This window comes from Schistocerca nitens, chromosome 2, assembly GCF_023898315.1.
Source record: "Schistocerca nitens isolate TAMUIC-IGC-003100 chromosome 2, iqSchNite1.1, whole genome shotgun sequence".
Classification (NCBI taxonomy): domain Eukaryota; kingdom Metazoa; phylum Arthropoda; class Insecta; order Orthoptera; family Acrididae; genus Schistocerca; species Schistocerca nitens.
Genome location: NC_064615.1, coordinates 1103893772 through 1103915412, shown reverse-complemented (window position 1 = coordinate 1103915412; position 21641 = coordinate 1103893772). Strand labels below are relative to the sequence as shown.

The 21641-nt window shown below is 37.4% G+C and overlaps 1 protein-coding gene across 1 annotated transcript in view; it reads right to left on the bottom strand.

Annotated features, from left to right (window-relative positions):
- The window catches only part of LOC126235573 (MFS-type transporter SLC18B1-like), a 331857-nt gene that overhangs the window by 165265 nt on the left and 144951 nt on the right, over window positions 1-21641 (bottom strand). The window contains exon 4 of the mRNA XM_049944291.1: window positions 7295-7442. Within this exon, the coding sequence (XP_049800248.1) occupies window positions 7295-7442 (148 nt within the window). The remainder of the gene's footprint in view (window positions 1-7294; window positions 7443-21641) is intronic.

The window sequence follows — 21641 nt, the reverse complement described above, 5'->3', positions numbered from 1 at the left end:
ATTTGGGTTCAAGTGCCGATCTGGCACAAATTTTCATTGTCATCATCACATTTTACAGCTGATGATTGCCCATATTCACAACTGTGAATATGTTCTCATGTATCGAAGCTACGGTTCAAGCCTCCCATTCAGCTCAGAACCCAAGAGTCACTGTCCACTCTGGAGACAATGCCACTGACTGTGAGCATCACTGAAACTCTGTAAACGAAATCTGCAAATCACTGGAACTATCCATGTATGACCTCAGAGACCAGAGAACAGACATTATTAATTCCTATGGGTGTCATGATCTGCAGCTTATAACACATTGTTACATCAATGACAGCCATAAAAGAAGTCTCAGGGCACACATACATAGTAGACAATTTGATCCTTCCCATCACTTTGTGCCACTTCCTTATGGGGTACCGTTATTCACTATACGTTTGAACTACTGATAAGTAACGGTGCCCTACTCTTTTGTGTTTGGCTCCCCTGACAATGGTCACAGCAGGCTTTCCAAAAGCTAAAGGATGCCTCACTGACTTAGTGTCGGTTTCAGCACTTCAAAGTTACTGGTTACGGGGATGGGTGTATATCACAATGTCTCTTTGGTCCCTGATCCCACTTTACAGGGCTTCCAGGACTACCACTGACATGCTGCTCACAATCAAGTGAATGAGTGATGATAGATCCTGTACAGTATCCACTGAAGAGGATAGTACTTGAGGTACCTGCAGAATCTCTGATACAAGACCCTTGGAATTTCATCCAACACATCCATTCCATACATTTTTCTACTGCTCGACAGCAACCAAACTGATTTCCAGCTGCTTATGAACAGCAACTAATTTGTACCATGCCTGAGAACAGCATTCATATTAGAGCTGCATTTTGACTGATGCGGTATTTATCTGAACACTACAAATCAACCTTAAATTATCTTCACTGATATTATTTTAATTTCAGTGTTTATCACATTAGAATGACTGAAAGTTCTGTTTAAGATCTGAAGCTACAATGCCCAAGTGCAAACACTAAGAGAAAGACCAGGGATAAAACTTACTGGTTGCCTGACACTAACTTTGTATCTCAATCTCTTGTTAAGGTTATGCTCAATGACAGATTATGTAGCAGTATTGTAAACACTGGCTAACACTGTAGTTGAAATGGGAAACTAAATGCAATATGATATTATATAGTTGTAATAGGTACAAAACATTATATCACAACACTGTCATTGATAAAAGCTAAATTTACATTGCAACTGCAAACCTTCGAACAATGACCTAGAAGAAACACGTCAGAGCAACAACAAAAAAAGTGGAAATATTGCATTAAACACATAAATACTTACACTGCAATGAAGGGAGATGATTTTCTCAAAAGATATTGATGCCAAAGTTTACAGAATACACAACTGTGGGTCTCAATAACATACATTTTATCATATAAGTATGTAATAAAATTATAGAATACGTGTTTTTGAATTAAGGCGCTGTTGCCACAAATTTAGCTTAAAGTTCATGACATAGTACAAATTCTGAATGGCACATCACAATATGAAGAATAGCGACATGTTATAATATATGATTCCAAATTGAATCTATTGGGCATAAGCAATCTCACACAAAGAAAAATCCAAAAGTTTGCTTAAATATGAAAGTAAATGTGTGAAATGCATTGACTTTTTACTTAGCTGAATTTGACACCTTCTACACTAGCATACGAAAAATAAACACTTCAGCATCAGTTTACAACACTCAAAATAATGAAAACCATAGAGAACCAACAAAGTACATCTTCCACTTGGGGTGGCTAACATTGCAGTTGTTTAAATTCTAGAACATATTCTGAGTCTGAATTTAATACATTTCCTAGAGACTGAAAAGCTTATGTCCACAAATCAGCACAATGGCAGAAAGCAGTGCTCATGTGAAACTCACCTGACCCTTTTCTAGCACGATATACTGCAACTACGAATGGAGGTCAACAGGCACATTTCATATTTCTAGATTTCCAAAAAGTATTTAACATGGCACCCCACTGCAGACTGTTAATGAAAGTACAAACATACAGTATAGGTTTCCAGATATGTGAGTGGTTCAAAGATTTATTAAATAACAGAACCCAGTATTTCATCCTCACCAATTAATGTTCATCAAAGACAAGGGTCTTGTCGGGTGTACCTCAGAGAAATGTGATAGGACTGCTGTTATTTTCTATATACATAAATGATCTGGCAGACAGGGTGGGCAGCAATCTGCAGTTGTTTGCTCCTGAGCTGTGGTGTATGGCAAGGTGCCAAAAGTGAGAGACTATAGGATAATACAAGATAACTTAAACAAAATTTCTAGTTGGTGCGTTGAATGGCAACTAACTCTACATGTAGAAAATTGTAGGTTAATGCAGATGAGTAGGAGAAACAAACGTGTAATGTTCAGATACAGCATTAGTAGTGTCCCACTTGACACAGTCATGTCATTTCAATACCTGTGCATAGCATTCCAAAGCGATGTGGCATGGAATGAGCATGTGAGGACTGTGGTGGGGAAGGCGAATGGTTGACTTCAGTTTATTGGGAGAATTTTAGGAAAGTATGGTTCATCTGTAGAGGAGACTGCATATAGGACATTGGTGTGACCTATTCTTGAATACTGCTTGAGTGTTGCGATCTGCACCAGGTCCGATTAAAGGAAGATGTTGAAGCAATTCAGATACATGCTGCTAGATATGTTACCGGTAGGTTTGAAAAATATGCATGTGTCATGAAGGCACTTCAGAAACTCAAATGGGAATCTCTGGAGGGAAGGTAACATTCTTTTTGAGGAATACTATTAAGAAGATTTAGAGAACTGGCCTCTGAAGCTGACTGCAGAACGATTCTACTGCCACAAACATGCATTTTGAGTAAGGACCACAAACATAAAACATATGATAGAAGAAATTAGGGATCATACAGAGGCATATAGACAGTCATTTTTCCCTTGCTCTATCTGTAAGTGGAACTGGAAAGGAAACGACTAGTAATGGTACAGGGTAACCGCTACCATGCACCTTACAGCAGCTTGCAGAGAATGTATGTACATGTAGATGTAAATGCAGTTGTTGAATTTAATAAAGACATCTGCTTCAGTCTGCCATACAGAAATCATAGAGGTGCTAACAGAACAAGGGTGATCCACAACATTTACAGGGTGTCAATAATTATTCATCACCACTGACAAGCCCACTGAATAATTTTTTATAGTAAAAAGTGTAAAGCAAGTAGACCCAATATTGCCAAATCTCTTTACAGCTGTGTTGGATATGGCAATGTCCAAGAGCCAACTGGAAGGAAAAATTATGAAAATTAATGGAAATCAGTTAAACAACCTACACTTCACAGATGATATTGTGTTCCAAGCATAGAGGAACTGCTAGAGAAAGGCGCAAGAAACTTTAATGGCCCCATCAGTCATAAACATATTGTAACTTATCAAGGGCAGGACTAGATGTGATAGTAACCATATAATATAGTAGCTCAGCTGCAATTTGTGCACAGCTTTTTATGTGGTCATGACCACCAACCACCTGTCCATGCCAGGGAATGACCACCATGAAACTGTTGTCAGGAGCATAATTGATCACCCAGTAGCAGACACACTCCTGGGCACAACATGTTTGACCTTAATGGCTGCTTCAGCACCTATGATATCTGTCTCTCCCACCCTGTCCCTACCCTCTTGCCATCCACCCTGCCTCCATTTCCTGTCATCACTCACAGTTGACAGTTATGTGCATGGCAATATGTCCAGTATGAGCAGGGCCATATCATTCTTTATCTATTAATTTATTTTCAGTCTTTTCTCTTAATTGATAATAACAGATTTCCTATGTTTTCCTCCTTAACTAGTATTTGTGTTTTCAGACGAAACTCCTATTGCCACTTTCTCAACACTGAACTTTTTCAGTTCATCTAAAGCATAGGAAGGCAAATGCTCTACAGTTTCTACACCAAAATTCACCAACTCCAATATCCTACCTACAATACAATTATCTGGATGGTAAAATTAAATAAGTAAAAAACCCAATTAGAAATTTGCATGACTGGAGAAATCCATCACTAATTAATTAGGATGCACATTGTTTAAGATCCATAGCAAATGCACAATTACATTTGTGATGACTGATTTAATTTTCATTTGAGTACATGAAAAGATTTTAATCTTACACTGAAGAGCCAAAAAAACTGGTACACATGCCTAACATTGCATAGGGCTCCCACAAGCATGCAGAAGTGCCGCAACGTGACACGGTATAGACTCGACTAAAGTCTGAAGCAGTTCTCGAGGGAATTGACATGATGGATCCTGCAGGGCTGTCCATAAATATGAAGAGGTAAAGAGCCCTTCTGAACAACACATTGCAAGACATCCCAGATATGCTTAATAATATTCATGTTTGGTGGCCAGCAGAAGAGAGTTCCTGGAGCCAATCTGTAGCAATTCTGGATGTGTGGGGTGTCACATTGTCCTGCCAGAATTGCCCAAGCTCCTTGGAATGACAATGGACACGAATGGATGCAGGTTATCAGACAGGATGCTTACGCATGTGTCACCTGTCAGAGTCATATCTAAACTTACCAGGGGTCTCGTATCACTCCAACTGCACATGCTCTACACCATAACAGAGCCTCCACCAACTTGAACAGTCCCTTGCTGACATGCACGGTCCATGGATTCGTGAGATTGTCTCCATACCATACAAGTTCATCTGCTAGACACAATTTGATATGACCAGGCAACATGTTTCCAGTCATCAACAGTCCAATGTCGGTGTCGACGGGCCCAGGGAAGGCATAAAGCATTGTGTTGAGCAGTCATCAAGCGTACGTGAGTGGGCCTTCAGATCTGTAAGCCCATATCAATGATGTTTCGTTGTACGGTTTGCACGCTGACACTTGTTGATGGCCGAGTATTGAAATCTGCAGTAATTTGCAGAAGGGTTGCACTTCTGTTAAGTTGAACAATTCTCTTCAGTCATAGTTGGTGCCTTTCTTGCAGGATCTTTTTCCGGCTGCAGTGATGTTGGATATTGGATGTTTCACTGGGTTCCTGATATTCATGGTACACTTGTGAAATGGTCATACAGGAAAATCTCCACTTGTTCACTACCTCAGAGATGCTGTGTTCCATCGCTCGTGCGCTAACAATAACACTGCGTTCAAACTCACTTAAATCTTGATAAACTGCCATTGTAGCAGCAGTAACTGATCTAACAACTGTGTCAGACACTTGTCGTCTTATATAGGTGTTCCCAACTGCAGCACCCTATTCTGGTTGTTGACATATCTCTGTATTTGAATCTACATGCCTATACCAGTGTCTTTGCCATTTTAGTGTACAAGAGGTGCAATAATTCTCATATGATGTACATTTTCAGGTTAGACAGCTTTGACTGTTCCAAAACCAAACAATTTAAAGCTGATTGCATCATCTTCTTCATGGTTATCCTATCCTCCTCCAGTCTTTGAGCCAGCCAGCATAGATTTCCCTTTGTATCTGGCTTTGATTCATATGTAGTAGATGGTTCTCCCATTCCTTTCCATACTGTTGTTCTTTTCTACTATTCATAGAACATGGGATTCCTCGTTTATCTCACACTTATTTTTATAATCTTCTGATTCATATCTTGCCAAAGGTCTTAGAAGTCTCATTTCTGTAACTCATTAACCTTAAAGTCTGACTGTGCATCAAAGTGAGCAATATAAACATAGTCTCTTGCACAGAAAATTTGTTTCCATATTTGTAACTGCTTTCCCTTACTGGCAGTTATCAACTTTAAATCTGTATTATGTATTTAGAAGAATGCCTTTATGGAAGTTTAATTTTACACATGTTATAAATGTTGCCTGTCCTCCAATGCTAAATTTTGCACCACACACTGCACAGTCAACACAGTCAACACTCTCACCCCATTATTTAATGAATGCAATAATTTGTTCTTTATTTTACAAATTCATTTCCCTATCACTAGCACAGGATATATTACAATATCAGTGGTCATAATCATAGGGCTCTTTAATAAATTAATAAAATGCAACATATTACACAATTCACATAAAAAATACTTCCACAGCAACTGAAAACTTATGTCCAAACAAACCATATTGTTGACAGGCCTAGCAACTGAAAACTTAAGTCCAAACAAACCATATTGTTGACAGGCCTACCAGTTTTCAAAAAAAAAATGATGCAATATACTGCATTCAAAGTGTGGCACAGCAATGTTTTAAGAGATAACATTCTTCAAATCTGTGCTATAACTAAAGTAATAAAATGAGAATTTGTCAACTATACTGAACGAATTATTTTAAAAATAAAAAACAAATATAAAACACTGAAGAAGAGAAAGTGTTAAGATGACAGACGTAAGTGATAGCTAACAAAGGGACAAAACAATGAAGGATGTGGACCATGTAGGTGATCTAAATGATTAATGGAAAATCTCATATAAAGATGTGAAACAAATACTAACAAAGAGATAGAGGGGCTGGCCAGTACTTACCTCAGCTCAGTACAGCCGATAGATACACATAAAACAGAACTGAAATTTTAAGTTCCTAGCTTTCGGAACAAATGTTCCTTCATCGGGGAGGAGAGAGGGGAAAGAAAGGGAAGATGGAGGCATGGTTGTCAGAGGGAAGCCAAAGATATATCTTTGGCTTCCCTCTGACAACCATGCCTCCATCCTTGCTACCCTCCCTATTTTCCTTTCCCTGTTGCTTCATAACCTGGGTTGTGAGTAACTGAATCTCCTTTCCCTTCTTCCCTTTCTTGCCCCTCTCTCCTCCCCGATGAAGGAACATTTGTTCCGAAAGCTAGGAACTTAAAATTTCAGTTCTGTTTTATGTGTATCTATCGGCTGTACTGAGCTGAGGTAAGTACTGGCCAGCCCCTCTATCTCTTTGTTAGTATTTGTTTCACATCTTTATATGAGATTTTCCATTAATCATTTAGATCACCTACATGGTCCACATCCTTCATTGTTTTGTCCCTTTGTTAGCTATCACTTACGTCTGTCATCTTAACACTTTCACAAAAACAAATATAAGAATAATAATATGTAAAGACTGGCATTCCAAGTAGTAAAACTGTAAGAATCCCTGCAAAGCCATATCTCATGGGTGAGAAATTTAATATAGGGTAGTTGATGAACGAAGGATTGTGCGAAGTTACTATTTCGCAAAAATAACCTTAACATGATATGGAAAATTAAACCTCAGTTGCAAAGCAAAAACGTTATCAATATCAATTAAGCAGATATTATTTACCAAAACAGTTCCAATTGTGTCAGGAAATACTTCAACAACAAACACATAGCTGGCGGTAGCATAGGCACTTGCTCCCAGAGCTTCCATTCCACGCACCAGGAAACAGTACATCGTAAAAATTGTATATGAATCAATGCGAGCTAATAACCTGTAACAAGCATAAAAATTAAATATACGAATTGTCACTGGATAACAGCAATTAACATTTCAATGAGATCCTTATGAACTTCATACTTCTGACTTTATTTTATTTTGCTAAAAAGAATTGTATTTTTTTTTTCTTTTATTTTCTGCTGGAACCCAAAAATGGCATCTGCAAAACTGTGAGCTAACAGCTATTAGTTTTCAGGGTCATCCAGGAAGTAAAGGTTATTGAGTTATAAAAAAATACAAACTTTACAGGAACAGAAAATAAGTATTTGAGAGTTCAGCAACCACTTAGTAATAGGTCATTTCACTTACAATGTGGGCATTACACAACAAATCTTTAAGATTACATAAGTCTTGGCAGTTGTTCAGCACAATTCAGCTCAGTGTTATCTTCAATACGAAGTACCTAGTCACATATTCGATTACAATCAAGACTTAGTGACAGTCACTTGTTGAAACTAGTAATTCAGAAAGCTCGTGCAGTATAACTGTGATCTTGACATACATTATAACACCATACTACTAAATACTGTCACATACTCTTATCAGCCTTTGCATCTTCATTTGATTATCAGAATGAGGTCCAGTTTCCCAACTGATGCAACATAGCGACATCACTGCCCAATGAAAAACCCTTTCTTTTAATCTGAACAGCATCTCTAGAGCCTTGCAAGGTTTAAAATTTTGTATAGTCATTGATTTCTCTCTTCAAATAAAGTGAATTTCAAAGAATAGCCTTCAAGTCCCACTGTACGGTCACAGGTATGAGTAGCTCACGCAAATTTACAGTCACACTCTGCATAAATTGGAAAGAAGTAGAATCTCAGATGCAGAGGCAGCTGCCACATTATTCATCATGGAGACATATCACAAATTAGGCTCCCCTCCATTGGTAAAAGGGAAGTGGCACCTGATATTATTTTATGAGTAGAGAATTATAAACAACAGTTTGTTTGCTACTGAAGTAATGTACAGTCAAGTATCACAATCTAAGTGAAGATGCAAGTTGCAGTACAGAATAGGTCTGATCATGATTCCTTTACAAATTTTTGATTTAGAATCCAAGATACAGTATGTATTATTTCACAAGATTTAACATTTGAAATTTCAAATACATAGAATATAGTACAATTGGGTTAGATAGAGCAGCAATCAGTCGTAGAATTAAGTTGCTTTAATATGACATTTACAGTCACAATGCACATCAGATTTCAACCTGAAATCTGATCTGTGTTGTGACTACAAATGTCATATTAAAGCAACTTAATTCCACGACTGATTGCTGCTCTATCTAACCCAATATAACCACAGTCATTGCGTGCACCCACCCCATGGAGGGCAACCTGATATAGTACAATGTTCACACCGAGCTTAGAATATGCCAATAACCATGGCCAGATCAAGAACATTTTCCTACAGAAAGGACTTTTCTGTCAATAACAGAAATATATCTAATACTAGAATCCAAAGAGTTACAATCAAAATTAGAGTGCAAAATATAGTGTTGAAAGGCAGATCTCGCTGATGCATATTTACATTTGCCATTAGAGAAGGAATCACAGCAAGTGTAGGTAATGGGTACACACTTCACGTTGTACTCTCATAACTGACTATCATTTGGAGTATCAAGTGTACCTGCATTGTTTGAAATATATATGGAACAACTGAAATCATTGGTTCCTTATTGTATTAACTGCCTGGACAGAATAACAGTAACATACAAATCACTATAAACACATTTTCCCTTATTTACCACGTAAACTCAGACTGCTGTTTGAGCAAATGCTATTTTTTTCTGAAGGAAAGGATGTACTTGAGGCATGTGTTCATTGTATCTGGATTTGGACCAACTAAACAACATTTAGCACCAACTCATTTCCTCCCTTACACTACAATTAAACTGAAAACATTCTTAACAAAAAATATTTACTCTGTCTGTCTGTCTCTTCCCAATAAAACATATAACTGACATCAGAGATATGAAGAGCTATTTCTATGGCATATGTAGAGTATAACATCTGGTGTTCCACATTGCCCAGAGGTGCAGTACACAAGACATGTCACAGCATGCCTTCTTGTTCCCCAGGCTTGTGCAAACTGAAAGGTGTCAAATTCAAATGGACGTCAAGTGTCCAGAGGGAAAGGGCACATCATTGGCCTCACTGCTGTGCAACGTGACAAAATTGAACTTAATACCTCATAATAAATGAATGATTTGGATTACACAGTAACTACACACAATCACCGACTTCGAGATTTCAGTAGGGTGTATAGGCACCATGCACTGCATCCAGAGATTCGACGTATCAGCTGCAGACCCAGAAACCTTCCTCCAACTCACCCAAGTGAGGCACAGCTCAGCTCCACACATATCAGCAATGGCTGATACTGGACAGTGACATGTAAATTGTTGAACAGTGTAAATGTAATCTACTCTATGGACAATATGTCAGGCGAATATGTGTCACGGGGAAACATCAGTAATTGTCATTTCTCAACATACACTATCAGATGTTGGTCTGTTGACATATAGCACACCAATTTGTTAGCAGTACTTCAGGCCTTTGGACCTGCCCTTTGCAATGATAACTATACAGCTTACTCTCATTACACATTCAATGACATTGCATGTAGTTTTCCATGGAAACATGAACTGCCAAACTTGGTGTCCATCTGTTCCATTCAATAGAACGCACTTCTGGAATGCAATTACTACAGTAGTGCCTCACGTGTAGATGACCATCACTTTAGGACATGTTGAAGGGGACTTAACAGAAAAACTCATTTGTAGACTGTCAATGTACCTCCTGAAACTGACGCTGCCTCTATGTGACCACAACTGTTCACCACAGTGTTCCATATATCCTCCAAGTCTGGATTCGTTTGAGAGGTTCCTCATCAGCATTATGTTTTACATAAATTCCAAAAGGCACTCAGGTTCATTTTCATACATGTTCTAACATACAGTTTCTATTCACAACAGATAACAGGGAAGAGATTGAATGGGTGTGAAATTAGATTTCATATAATTGCAATCCACAAGTCACACCAAAGAACGTACAATATTCTCTACTGTTACTTATGGGAAAGTACAGAAGAACAATTACTTTTCGAGCAAGGAAATCTGTTACTGGCTACTTCACATATGACATGCTGTCGAAACCATAAAATACATAACAGCAGACAATTTTGTACAATCAAACATAAATTATGCAGTTTAAGGTGAGCAATCATAATACAATAATTGCATATGTTATAGTTTTATACTGTGAATTCAATAGCTAGCTGTACAGCTATTTGTGTTCTCACACTTCTATGCTTATAAATTACTGACTCAAAGTATTTACAGAAGAACGGAACTGCATTGTAAGCCACCCCAAATATTTCACTGCTCATGTTTTATTCACATAATCTCTTACTCACGTGCACAAGAGTGTAGTGATGTATTACCTATTTTTGAAATTTCATAAGTACTGCAAAAAATTCATAGTATGTTGTCAACTGTAAAATTAATTTGCACTTTTTAGACATGGCAACAATCCTTGTTCAGAAACAATCATTCCTTATTTCTGTTGTCTATATATGTGAAAAAATTTGTACTTTTTGTGCATTTTTGAATGTTTGTATTTGTGATTTACACAATATTAGCATTAATATATCTGTTAGAAAAGTTCATCCCAATTTTCAGCATATATTTATGAAAATAAAGATATTTTTTGAAAATGTTTGTAAGTTATGAGTGTTGTGCATAACATATTTTAGAGTAAATCGACATTCATTATTTACAATCACTGTAGAACATATTATAATTAACACATTGTGCTTCATTTAGTTTTTTCTTTCAAAATGAGTATATATTATTTGCATTTATCATAAATTAAATCTGTTTTTGTAAGTGATCATAATGTCAAAACAGTTTCACAAAATGAGCAACTTTTAACACAGGCTTTTCGATTGGCTGTCTCTTTTTGTGTATTAATAGCTTCATTTCTTTAAGGGAACTAGTAATACTCATTGCATATCAGATCCAGAAATTAAAAGCAAATTACCATGCTTAGTTTATAAACTTGTTTACTGTTCAATAAAACATAGCACCAGCCACAACACAGCCCTACTGTGAATTCTGTTCTCAAACATTCATAAGCTATTGGATATCACCCTCAGTACTGTCAAAAGAATAAGAGCTGCTGTGAATGGCTGTGTGTTGAGGGCTATGAAAAGTCTTGTATCAGAGATAAGAGAGATACCTCAAGTACTATTCTTTCCTGTAGATCTTGTCTCCTCTAGAGGAAGTACAAGATCTATCACAACTCTTCTACTTGCCGTGAGAGTTGTGTAAGAGGTACACCTAAGGTCTGGGGAGTCTGCGACCAGGAGAATGCATGGTGTTGAAAATGAGCCACTGAGACAGTTCACCTATTGGGAAACCTAGTTTCCCATGTCAAGGATAGGAAAATCCAAAAGTGTGAGGATCTATCAGCAGTTCAAATATAAGGTAAGTACTGGAAACAGCAGCATGGAATGAGAACTGACATCAGGTTTAATCAGTGTGTGTACCATAGAGCCTCATTCATCATGTTGAAGAGGCTACTCTGGTAGGCATTGAGGGAACAGTGAACAACCAACTGCAGATTGTGTTGCACATGCCTCTATCTGGGCTCCAAGTTGTACTTGGATCATTCCAGAACATGGCAGAGAAAACTGAGGAGATCAGCCTTTCTCACAGAGTTGCAATATGCCCCCCAATCTGAAGCATTGCACCCAGAGCAGATCATGACCAAATGATTCTGACAAGGGAATGGTCCAACTGACATATTGAAACCTACCCTGCAATTTTTCATGCAGGTAGACCACACAAAAAGAAATGGGAAGTCAAAATTTTAAATGCTGAAGTGGATTACAAGTATTTTTTAAGAAATGTTAAAGTTACTCATTTTTGCTGCATGGAGAACTGCTTATCAAAGTGGTTTGAGCAGTGCTTCCTGTCTAGTGCTCGAATTGGTAAAATAAGCAGATGTAGCCATGACAAATGGATGCAGTGCCATGAAACATGAAGTCCAAAGTCACACACATGAATTTTAAGGATTTAAACAATAAAACCATGCCAAAAAACCTCCTGTTATCAGTTTTTTGAATAACTTGCAGTTCATTTTGACGAGCAAAGTGTTGCAGATATAACTGTTACGCAAGTGACTAGCAGAGGAAAGAAAATCATGGCACTGTATGGGCGTTACATCATAGACTACTTATATCAGTCAGGACTTTAATTTTTTGACATTATATATTTTACAACAGTTATGCTAGACCATTCCTAGGATAATTTTTCAATAGTGTATATTCTGTTAACAATGAAACAGTTCCTTCCTTATTCCCTGTAGCCATCACAAAAATGTGAAGTGCCTAACGTATTTCAAAAACAAACATATCCCTTACATCAAGCATATCTGATAAAAGAAGAAATGCATACAGGCACTTCACAGTAATTTCCAATTTTATTTAGACTAAACTGGAATGGAGTAAAAATGATTGCGACCATTTTTCTGCATATTTTGCTGTGTTCTAGGCATACTTGACAAAAATTGTAACGTTGTGGTCCAAGCAAACATGAAGAAATGACTAAAGTTTAACAATACTGTTCCATTGATAAACCTGAAATGAGAAAGAGCTATAAGAAATTATATTGTCTGACAATTATCTGAAAAATGCTTTACACTGTTGAAAAAATTTTTATTGAGAGGGTGATTCACATTATTAATGCTTGGTGGAATCTGAATTCTATTAATAGTCTTTTCGTCATCCTCCTAAGGAAAGAGGCATAATTATGCCCAGCCAAAAGTCCAAAAACAAAAAAAAGCAATGAAATATTCTCTACAAATAGTAAGAAGATGTTTTGGATGCAACATTGAAAATTATTCTCTCCCACTTTTCCAGCTTTTGCTATGCTTGACTGCAAGACTTCTGCAAGTAAACAATCTGCTTTTTTTTTATTATTATTATTATTTTTTAAATCCCTGCGCCTAATTTGGCTTGTTGTTTCTGAAGACATAGATAAACTTGTAAAAACAGTAAACCACTGATACCTATCACTGGCTTTGTTGCTTATGAATGTGTCACAGCATTCATTCACTGCACAAGCCACTGTCTTCACCCCCCTCCCACCCTTTCCTCTTGTTGAAAATGATAAATTCCAGTTTGGATGTAACTTGACTGATTGGCTTTATATACAGTTTTTAGGAGATAACAAGAAGCTTCACCTTCACATCAGGTACGAATTTCTCTATTGCTTTACCTATTAATAACATCTCCCCTACACGTTTTTCTTGAGGTAAACTTCATAATGTTGCAACTTCCTTTTCTGTATAATTTCCTGAATCTGTCTGAACAGATCAAAGAAACTTGGAAATCAGTACTGTTCATCATAGTTGCAATTCAGTGTGCCCAGTCTCAAAGCTCTCCTTCATAAATGACACTCAGAAGCAGTTCTAAATCTTTCATATAAATAAAATTTCATGTTTACATTTTATAGAATGAAACTGGCTTTGCACACTGCTTATATTTAAGCATTTTCTTCCTCCTATGTTGAACAAAAGAATTTAAAGCCTTTTTTTTGTCACTGATAGCTATTACTGTACATATTTTCTTTGAGCTTGGAAGGTACTCTTTGTTCTGGACTTGAATTACCGTAACAATCATCATCCAAATCACAATTCATGGAATTGTCTGAATTATTTCCTATTTCTTCTCATGTTTCCAAAATTTCTGATGGAATGACGATATAATTGAAATTAATGGCCAAGAAATCAACTAATAAATAACAGAAACATACATCTACAGGAGAAGTAGGTGACTTCAGTTGTATAGCATGTTCTGTATACTTGGTATAGGCAAAATAACGTGAATACCTGTATTCACTTGGGAATGGTTTATTAATAAGGGGTTAGACCCCCATTTTCCCATAATACAGATACAATTCTTCTTGGAATACTGACATATAATGATTATGTAGTCTCCAGTGGAATGTTATTCCACTCTTTGATAAGAACCTCTTCTAACTCCTGTTCCTGTAGTGATGAGGGAGGTGGAAATCTGCTCTGGAGTCAATGCTCCAATAGTGTCCCCAAGGGGTCAATAATGTTCAATTCTAGGGACCATGTAGGCCTGGGAAGATGCTGCAGTTCTGCTGCATGCTCCTCATATCACAATTGTCCTGTCATGGCTGTAGGAATGGGTGCATTATCATTATGAAATATGGTATCATTGTCAAGGAACAACATTTGAATCATTCGGTGCACCTGATCACCTAAAATGTTCACATAATTGTTGGCTGTAACATGGCCTTTGAGAGTAATGATGGGACCAGCAGAATACCATGATATGGCTGCCCACACCATCACACTTCCACCTCCACATTTAACTGTTGGAATCAATCAGGATTGCAGGCTTCTTATGTTTGCATTGATCAGTGATCCAGGATTTATGCTCATGACACAATGTTTTACACTTCTTTGCATTGGTTGTCGTCACTAATGGTTTCGGTATAGTAGCTCATCCATGAATATTCACTTTACGAATATTCAGCAGACAGTGTCGATAGGTACAGGGTCTCAAAGATGGCTATTGAGCTCAGTAGTCACTTTAGCCACCATAGTTTTGTGCTGTTTTGATACAGTTCATATCAGCGTACAACGATTTCTGTCATTTAGTTTAGATTTGTGGCCACTGTTATATTTACACAATGATGTCTTTCCATGACTTTTTTTATTTTTTTTTTATTTTGCCTATCCCCTGTATTTTATCTGTGCAACATTGAAAACATTAATTGGATTCCACATTACTGTGAAACTCTGGAACCAGCACAAAGACAAATGCTATTAGCAAGCATATGCAAAGAAACCACAAAGAAAATTAATTCAGTTTTATTTCCATTAGTAACACTTAGCAATAGTGCAAAACCAACTGCTAATTATTATGAATATTAAATGAGTTGTAAATTCAAGCAAACAGTAAATTTGGACAACTGTGTCAGAGAAACTATCAATGGAAAGTGAAATTCACTTTACAAATTACAATCACATTGAGCCATGTTATTTGTTTACTGATATGCCCACCAAGTTTGGCATGTGCTGCCTGCTACAGCTACAGCAGGGATGTACACTTCTCCAGCCACTTCGTGAGCTATGAATCTGGTAAACTTCAATTTAAAAAAAAAAAAAAATGCTTGCATTGTGTCTTAGCGGCTAAAATTTTGACATTGTATTTTTTGTGTATTCTTCTCTGTACAAAAATTTTCAGGACAGGTTTCAAAATGTAGGACTCAGACAGTTCCCTTGTGGGTCAAGTGGAAGGCTCGAACCATGACTCCAAAAGTTCTGTGACAAGCTTGGCTGGAATTTCCTAGGCTTGTATCAGGGTTAGGTCTGTACTATCCATCAGTGGCTGATAACCAGGTAATGCACACGAGGGTGATTAGGCAACTGTAGGACCATCATGCCCTCTCTTACATCTGACCTGGAATTCACACATACAGTACTTTTTTTTACATCATAGTTATGTAAAAAACATCAGTTTTAATATGATAACATGTATTAACATTATTCAAGTATCTAAAAAGGCATTGTGTATAAATTATACTGACTATGAGCTGATGAAGTTAATACTGGTAGTACTATTACTGCTGCTGCTGCTACTGCCACAATAGTGATAGTAACAGTAGTAGTGATAGTAGTAGTAGTAGTACTAGTAGTAGTAGTAATAATAATAATAATAATAATATTAATAATAATAATAATAATAATAGTGATAGTGGCAGATATACAAAGAATTTACGGGTCTACAAAATAGCGAATTTAAGAAAAGATTAAATATGTGGCTTGTTGCCAACCCCTTTTATGAATTAAAAGAGTTCTTTGACTGTGACACTGAATTGTAAATCAACAATGCTTTATTATTCTGCTTACTAATGTAATGACTGTGCTGTACAAAAAACATGTCTATTGTACAAAAATTTGTCTATTGCTGTAACGGCCTAATGACAATAAAATTATCTTACCTTATCTTACAGGGACAATGGATGTAATTATTGTTGCTTCAGTAGATATGTCATTAATTGTCTTCTGAAACTGGAGATGTTATTCATTTCCCTAATGTACTGCTGGAGGATATTCCAGAGTTAAGGTCATGCTATTGAGAAAGACTTCAAAAAAGTGGCTGAATGATGGAGTGGAACAGAAAGGATTTTACTCTGATGGGAGCAGCTCTTTCTCCCTTCTTGTTCAGACAACAGTGTTAAGTTTGCGGAGAGAGATGGAGGACAGTGTCAATCATAAGACAGTAGGCAGGATAGAGGGTATGGAAATCTCTGCATTTTTCTGCATGCGTCCTACCTGTGCATATGATAGTGAAATGTGATCAAAGAGTCAAACATAACAAATATAATGAACACAGGCATTCATAACTAGTTCAGGTGCCATGAGCAGTCCTGAGAAATGCCTTGCAGGAGAACATTGCTTTCATAAATAATTGGACATATGTGTTGTTTGTTGTTGTTGCTGTTGACGTCGTCGTCGTCTTCAGTCCTGAGACTGGTTTTATGCAGCTCTCCATGCTACTCTATCCTGTGCAAGCTTCTTCATCTCCCAGTACCTACTGCAACCTACATCCTTCTGAATCTGCTTAGTGTATTCATCTCTTGGTCTCCCTCTATGATTTTTGCCCTCCACGCTGCCCTCCAAAGCTAAATTTGTGATCCATTGATGCCTCAGAACATGTCCTACTAACCGGTCCCTTCTTTTTGTCAAGTTGTACCACAAACTCCTCTTCTCCCAAATTCTATTCAATACCTCCTCATTAGTTATGTGATCTACCCATCTAATCTTCAGCATTCTTCTGTAGCACCACATTTCGAAATCACCTATTCTCTCCTTGTCCGAACTATTTATCGTCTGTGTTTCACTTCCATACATGGCTACACTCCATACAAATACTTTCAGAAACAACTTCCTGACACTTAAATCTATACTCAAGGTTAACAAATTTCTCTTCTTCGGAAACGGTTTCCATACCATTGCCAGTCTACATTTTATATCCTTTCTACTTCGACCATCATCAGTTTTTTGCTCCCCAATAGCAAAACTCCTTTACTACTTTAAGTGTCTCATTTCCTAATCTAATTCCCTCAGCATCACCCGACTTATTTCGACTACATTCCATTATCCTCGTTTTGCTTTTGTTGATGTTCATCTTATATTCTCCTTTCAAGACACTGTCCATTCCATTCAACTGCTCTTCCAAGTCCTTTGCTGTCTCTGACAGAATTACAATGTCATCGGCGAACCTCAAAGTTTTTATTTCTTCTCCATGGATTTTAATACCTACTCTGAATATTTCTTTTGTTTCCTTTACTGCTTGCTCAATACACAGATTGAAAACATTGGGGAGAGGCTAAAACCCTGCCTCACTCCCTTCCCAACCACTGCTTCCCTTTCATGCCTCTCGACTCTTATAACTGCCATCTGGTTTCTGTACAAATTGTAAATAGCCTTTCGCTCCCTGTATTTTACCCCTGCCACCTTCAGCATTTGAAAGAGAGTATTCCAGTCAACATTGTCAAAAGCTTTCTCTAAGTCTACAAATGCTAGAAATGTAGGTTTGCCTTTCCTTAATCTTTCTTCTAAGATAAGTCGTAAGGTCAGTATTGCCTCATGTGTTCCAACATTTCTACGGAATCCAAACTGATATTTGGCTTCTACCAGTTTTTCCATTCATCTGTAAAGAATTCGCGTTAGTATTTTGCAGCTGTGACTTATTAAACTGATAGTTTGGTAATTTTCACATCTGTCAACACCTACTTTTTTGGGATTGGAATTATTACATTCTTCTTGAAGTCTGAGGGTATTTCGCCTGTCTCATACATCTTGCTCATGAGATGGTAGAGTTTTGTCAGGACTGGCTCTCCCAAGGCCGTCAGTAGTTCCAATGGAATGTTGTCTACTCCGGGGGCCTTGTTTCGACTCAGGTCTTTCAGTGCTCTGTCAAACTCTTCACGCAGTATCGTATCTCCCATTTCATCTTCATCTACATCCTCTTCCATTTCCATAATATTATCCTCAAGTACATTGCCCTTGTATAGACCTTCTACATACTCCTTCCACCTTTCTGCTTTCACTTCTTTGCTTAGAACTGGGTTTCCATCTGAGCTCTTGATATTCATACAAGTGGTTCTCTTTTCTCCAAAGGTCTCTTTAATTTTCCTGTAGGCAGTATCTATCTTACCCCTAGTGAGATAAGCCTCTACATCCTTACATTTGTCCTCTAGCCATCCCTGCTTAGCCATTTTGCACTTCCTGTCGATCTCATTTTTGAGACGTTTGCATTCCTTTTTGCATGCTTTATTTACTGCATTTTTATATTTTCTCCTTTCATCAATTAAATTCAATATTTCTTCTGTTACCCAAGGATTTCTGCTAGCCCTCGTCTTTTTACCTACTTGATCCTCTGCTGCCTTCACTACTTCATCCCTCAGAGCTACCCATTCTTCTTCTACTGTATTTCTTTCCCCTATTCTTGACAATTGTTCCTTTATGCTCTTCCTGAAACTCTCTACAACCTCTGGTTCTTTCAGTTTATCCAGGTACCATCTCCTCAAATTCCCACCTTTTTGCAGTTTCTTCAGTTTTAATCTACAGTTTACAACCAATATTGTGGTCAGAGTCCACATCTGCCCCTGGAAATGTCTTACAATTTAAAACCTGGTTCCTAAATCTCTGTCTTACCATTATATAATCTATCTGAAACCTGTCAGTATCTCCAGGCTTCTTCCATGTATACAACCTCCTTTTATGATTCTTGAACCAAGTGTTAGCTATGATTAAGTTGTGCTCTGTGCAAAATTCTACCAGGCGGCTTCCTCTTTCATTTCTTCTGTCCAATCCATATTCACCTACTACGTTTCCTTCTCTTCCTTTTCCTACTATCGAATTCCAGTCACCCATGACTATTAAATTTTCGTCTCCCTTTACTATCTAAATAATTTCTTTTATCTCATCATACATTTCTTCAATTTCTTCGTAATCTGCAGAGCTAGTTGGCATATAGACTTGTACTACTGTTGTAGGTGTGGGCTTCGTGTCTATCTTGGCCACAATAATGCGTTCACTATGTTGTTTGTAGTAGCTTACCCGAACTATTTTTTTATTCATTATTAAACCTACTCCTGCATTACCACTATTTCATTTTGTATTTATAACCCTGTATTCACCTAACCAAAAGTCTTGTTCCTCCTGCCACCGAACTTCGCTAATTCCCACTATATCTAACTTTAACCTATCCATTTCCCTTTTTAAATTTTCTAATCTACCTGCCCGATTAAGGGATCGGACATTCCACGCTCCGATCCGTAAAACGTCAGTTTTCTTTCTCCTGTTAACGACATTCTCTTGAATAGTCCCCACCCGGAGATCCGAATGGGGGACTATTTTACCTCCGGAATATTTTATCCAAGAGGACGCCATCATCATTTATCCATATAGTAAAGCTGCATGCCCTCGGGAAAAATTACGGCCGTAGTTTCCCCTTGCTTTCAGCTGTTCGCAGTACTAGCACAGCAAGGCCGTTTTGGTTAATGTTACAAGGCCAGATCAGTCAATCATCCAGACTGTTGCCCCTGCAACTACTGAAAAGGCTGCTGCCCCTCTTCAGGAACCATATGTTTGTCTGGCCTCTCAACAGATACCCCTCCATTGTCGTTGCACCTACGATACGGCTATCTGTGTCGCTGAGGCACGCAAGCCTCCCCACCAATGGCAAGGTCTATGGTTCATGGGGAATTTGTGTATAAGCATTGTTTTAAGGATGTCTGATTCAAAGAAACATAAGGGAAACTTTAGTTTCTGAGACAAAGTTCCAGATGAAATACTGAAACAGTGGGTTAAAAAGCCACCTGATAGGTGAAGGTAGATGCCAAACATAAGAAACAAGTAAGTGGAACCATTTTCTGTGGAATGATTAGCTGAGGAGGAAGATTTTTGTGGTATAATTTTACTGGTTCTTTACTTGGTGATTTAATGGCATAACATCTATGTGTTGAAATGAGAGAAGTTGATTGATTTATCAACAGTGGATAAGTTTAATTAACTGAGAATAAGAATAGTGAATTACTAATTAAGGAGATTGTAAAGTTGAATGTGCATGGGCTATGGTTATGAGAAGAAATTAAGCTAGCAAGTAAGTAATGAATTAGGAAATGTAAATAATAGTAATGTAAGTTGCTCAGTGAGCTGAATTCTGAACAGTAAGTTGTGATTAAGTAGAAGAACTTTGGGTTTGAGCTCAACTGGAGCAAACAGGAAAACTAAAATGTACAATGTAAACTTCTTTGAAAATGTTTCTTTAAACTGTTTACGAACACCTATAGTCAAATCTGCATCTGTTAAGGGGCTCCGGAAAGGCTCAAAATCATGAAAAGTTCAATTTTTACTTTTTTGCATTTTCTGAATCTGCAGACTATCACCTTTTAATAGATATATAATTTATTCGATTCCGAAGACTACAACTATTTTTAAATTTTTTTTGAAATGTGTTCTACATGGGCGTGACCCACTGTGGCGCTGTTAAACTGCTGTCAAATGGTGTTATTATTAACGTCCGTGTTCATCATGTACATTTTAGTGATGTGAGATAAAGTACGTGTTGTGGCTAACCTGTGATGGTTCAATATATATTGCTGGTGTGATTGTCGATTGTTTCATGTTTATTTACTCTGTCGGTATCTCGAAAATATTCGTAATTAATTCTGTTTCTTGAGTCTCTGTTTTGTTGAAGTATAATAATGAGTAAAAGTAAAGTTATTAGAAATCCTCTGAAGGCTTTTAAGAAAAGGAGAAATGTTGGAAAGCCAAAGGTATGTGTTATTACTGTAAACAATAAAGACGATAACCAAGTGAGTGAACCTAACCTCTCAAGTACACCTGCCCATAGCAGTCAAAGTGGGAAAGAAAATACTTCACAGAAGAAGCTTGGTTCAATGAGTGAAAACTATGAATGTTTTATGGGTGAATCGGATGTGAATGAAATATTTGATATGTCGGTTCTCAAAGGAATTTTTTCAAACTGTGTAAGATGTATTCATTGTAGTGAAGTTGGTCTGGAACTCTCCATAATAAAGCACGTAGGACTTGCTAGTGAAATACAACTGAAATGT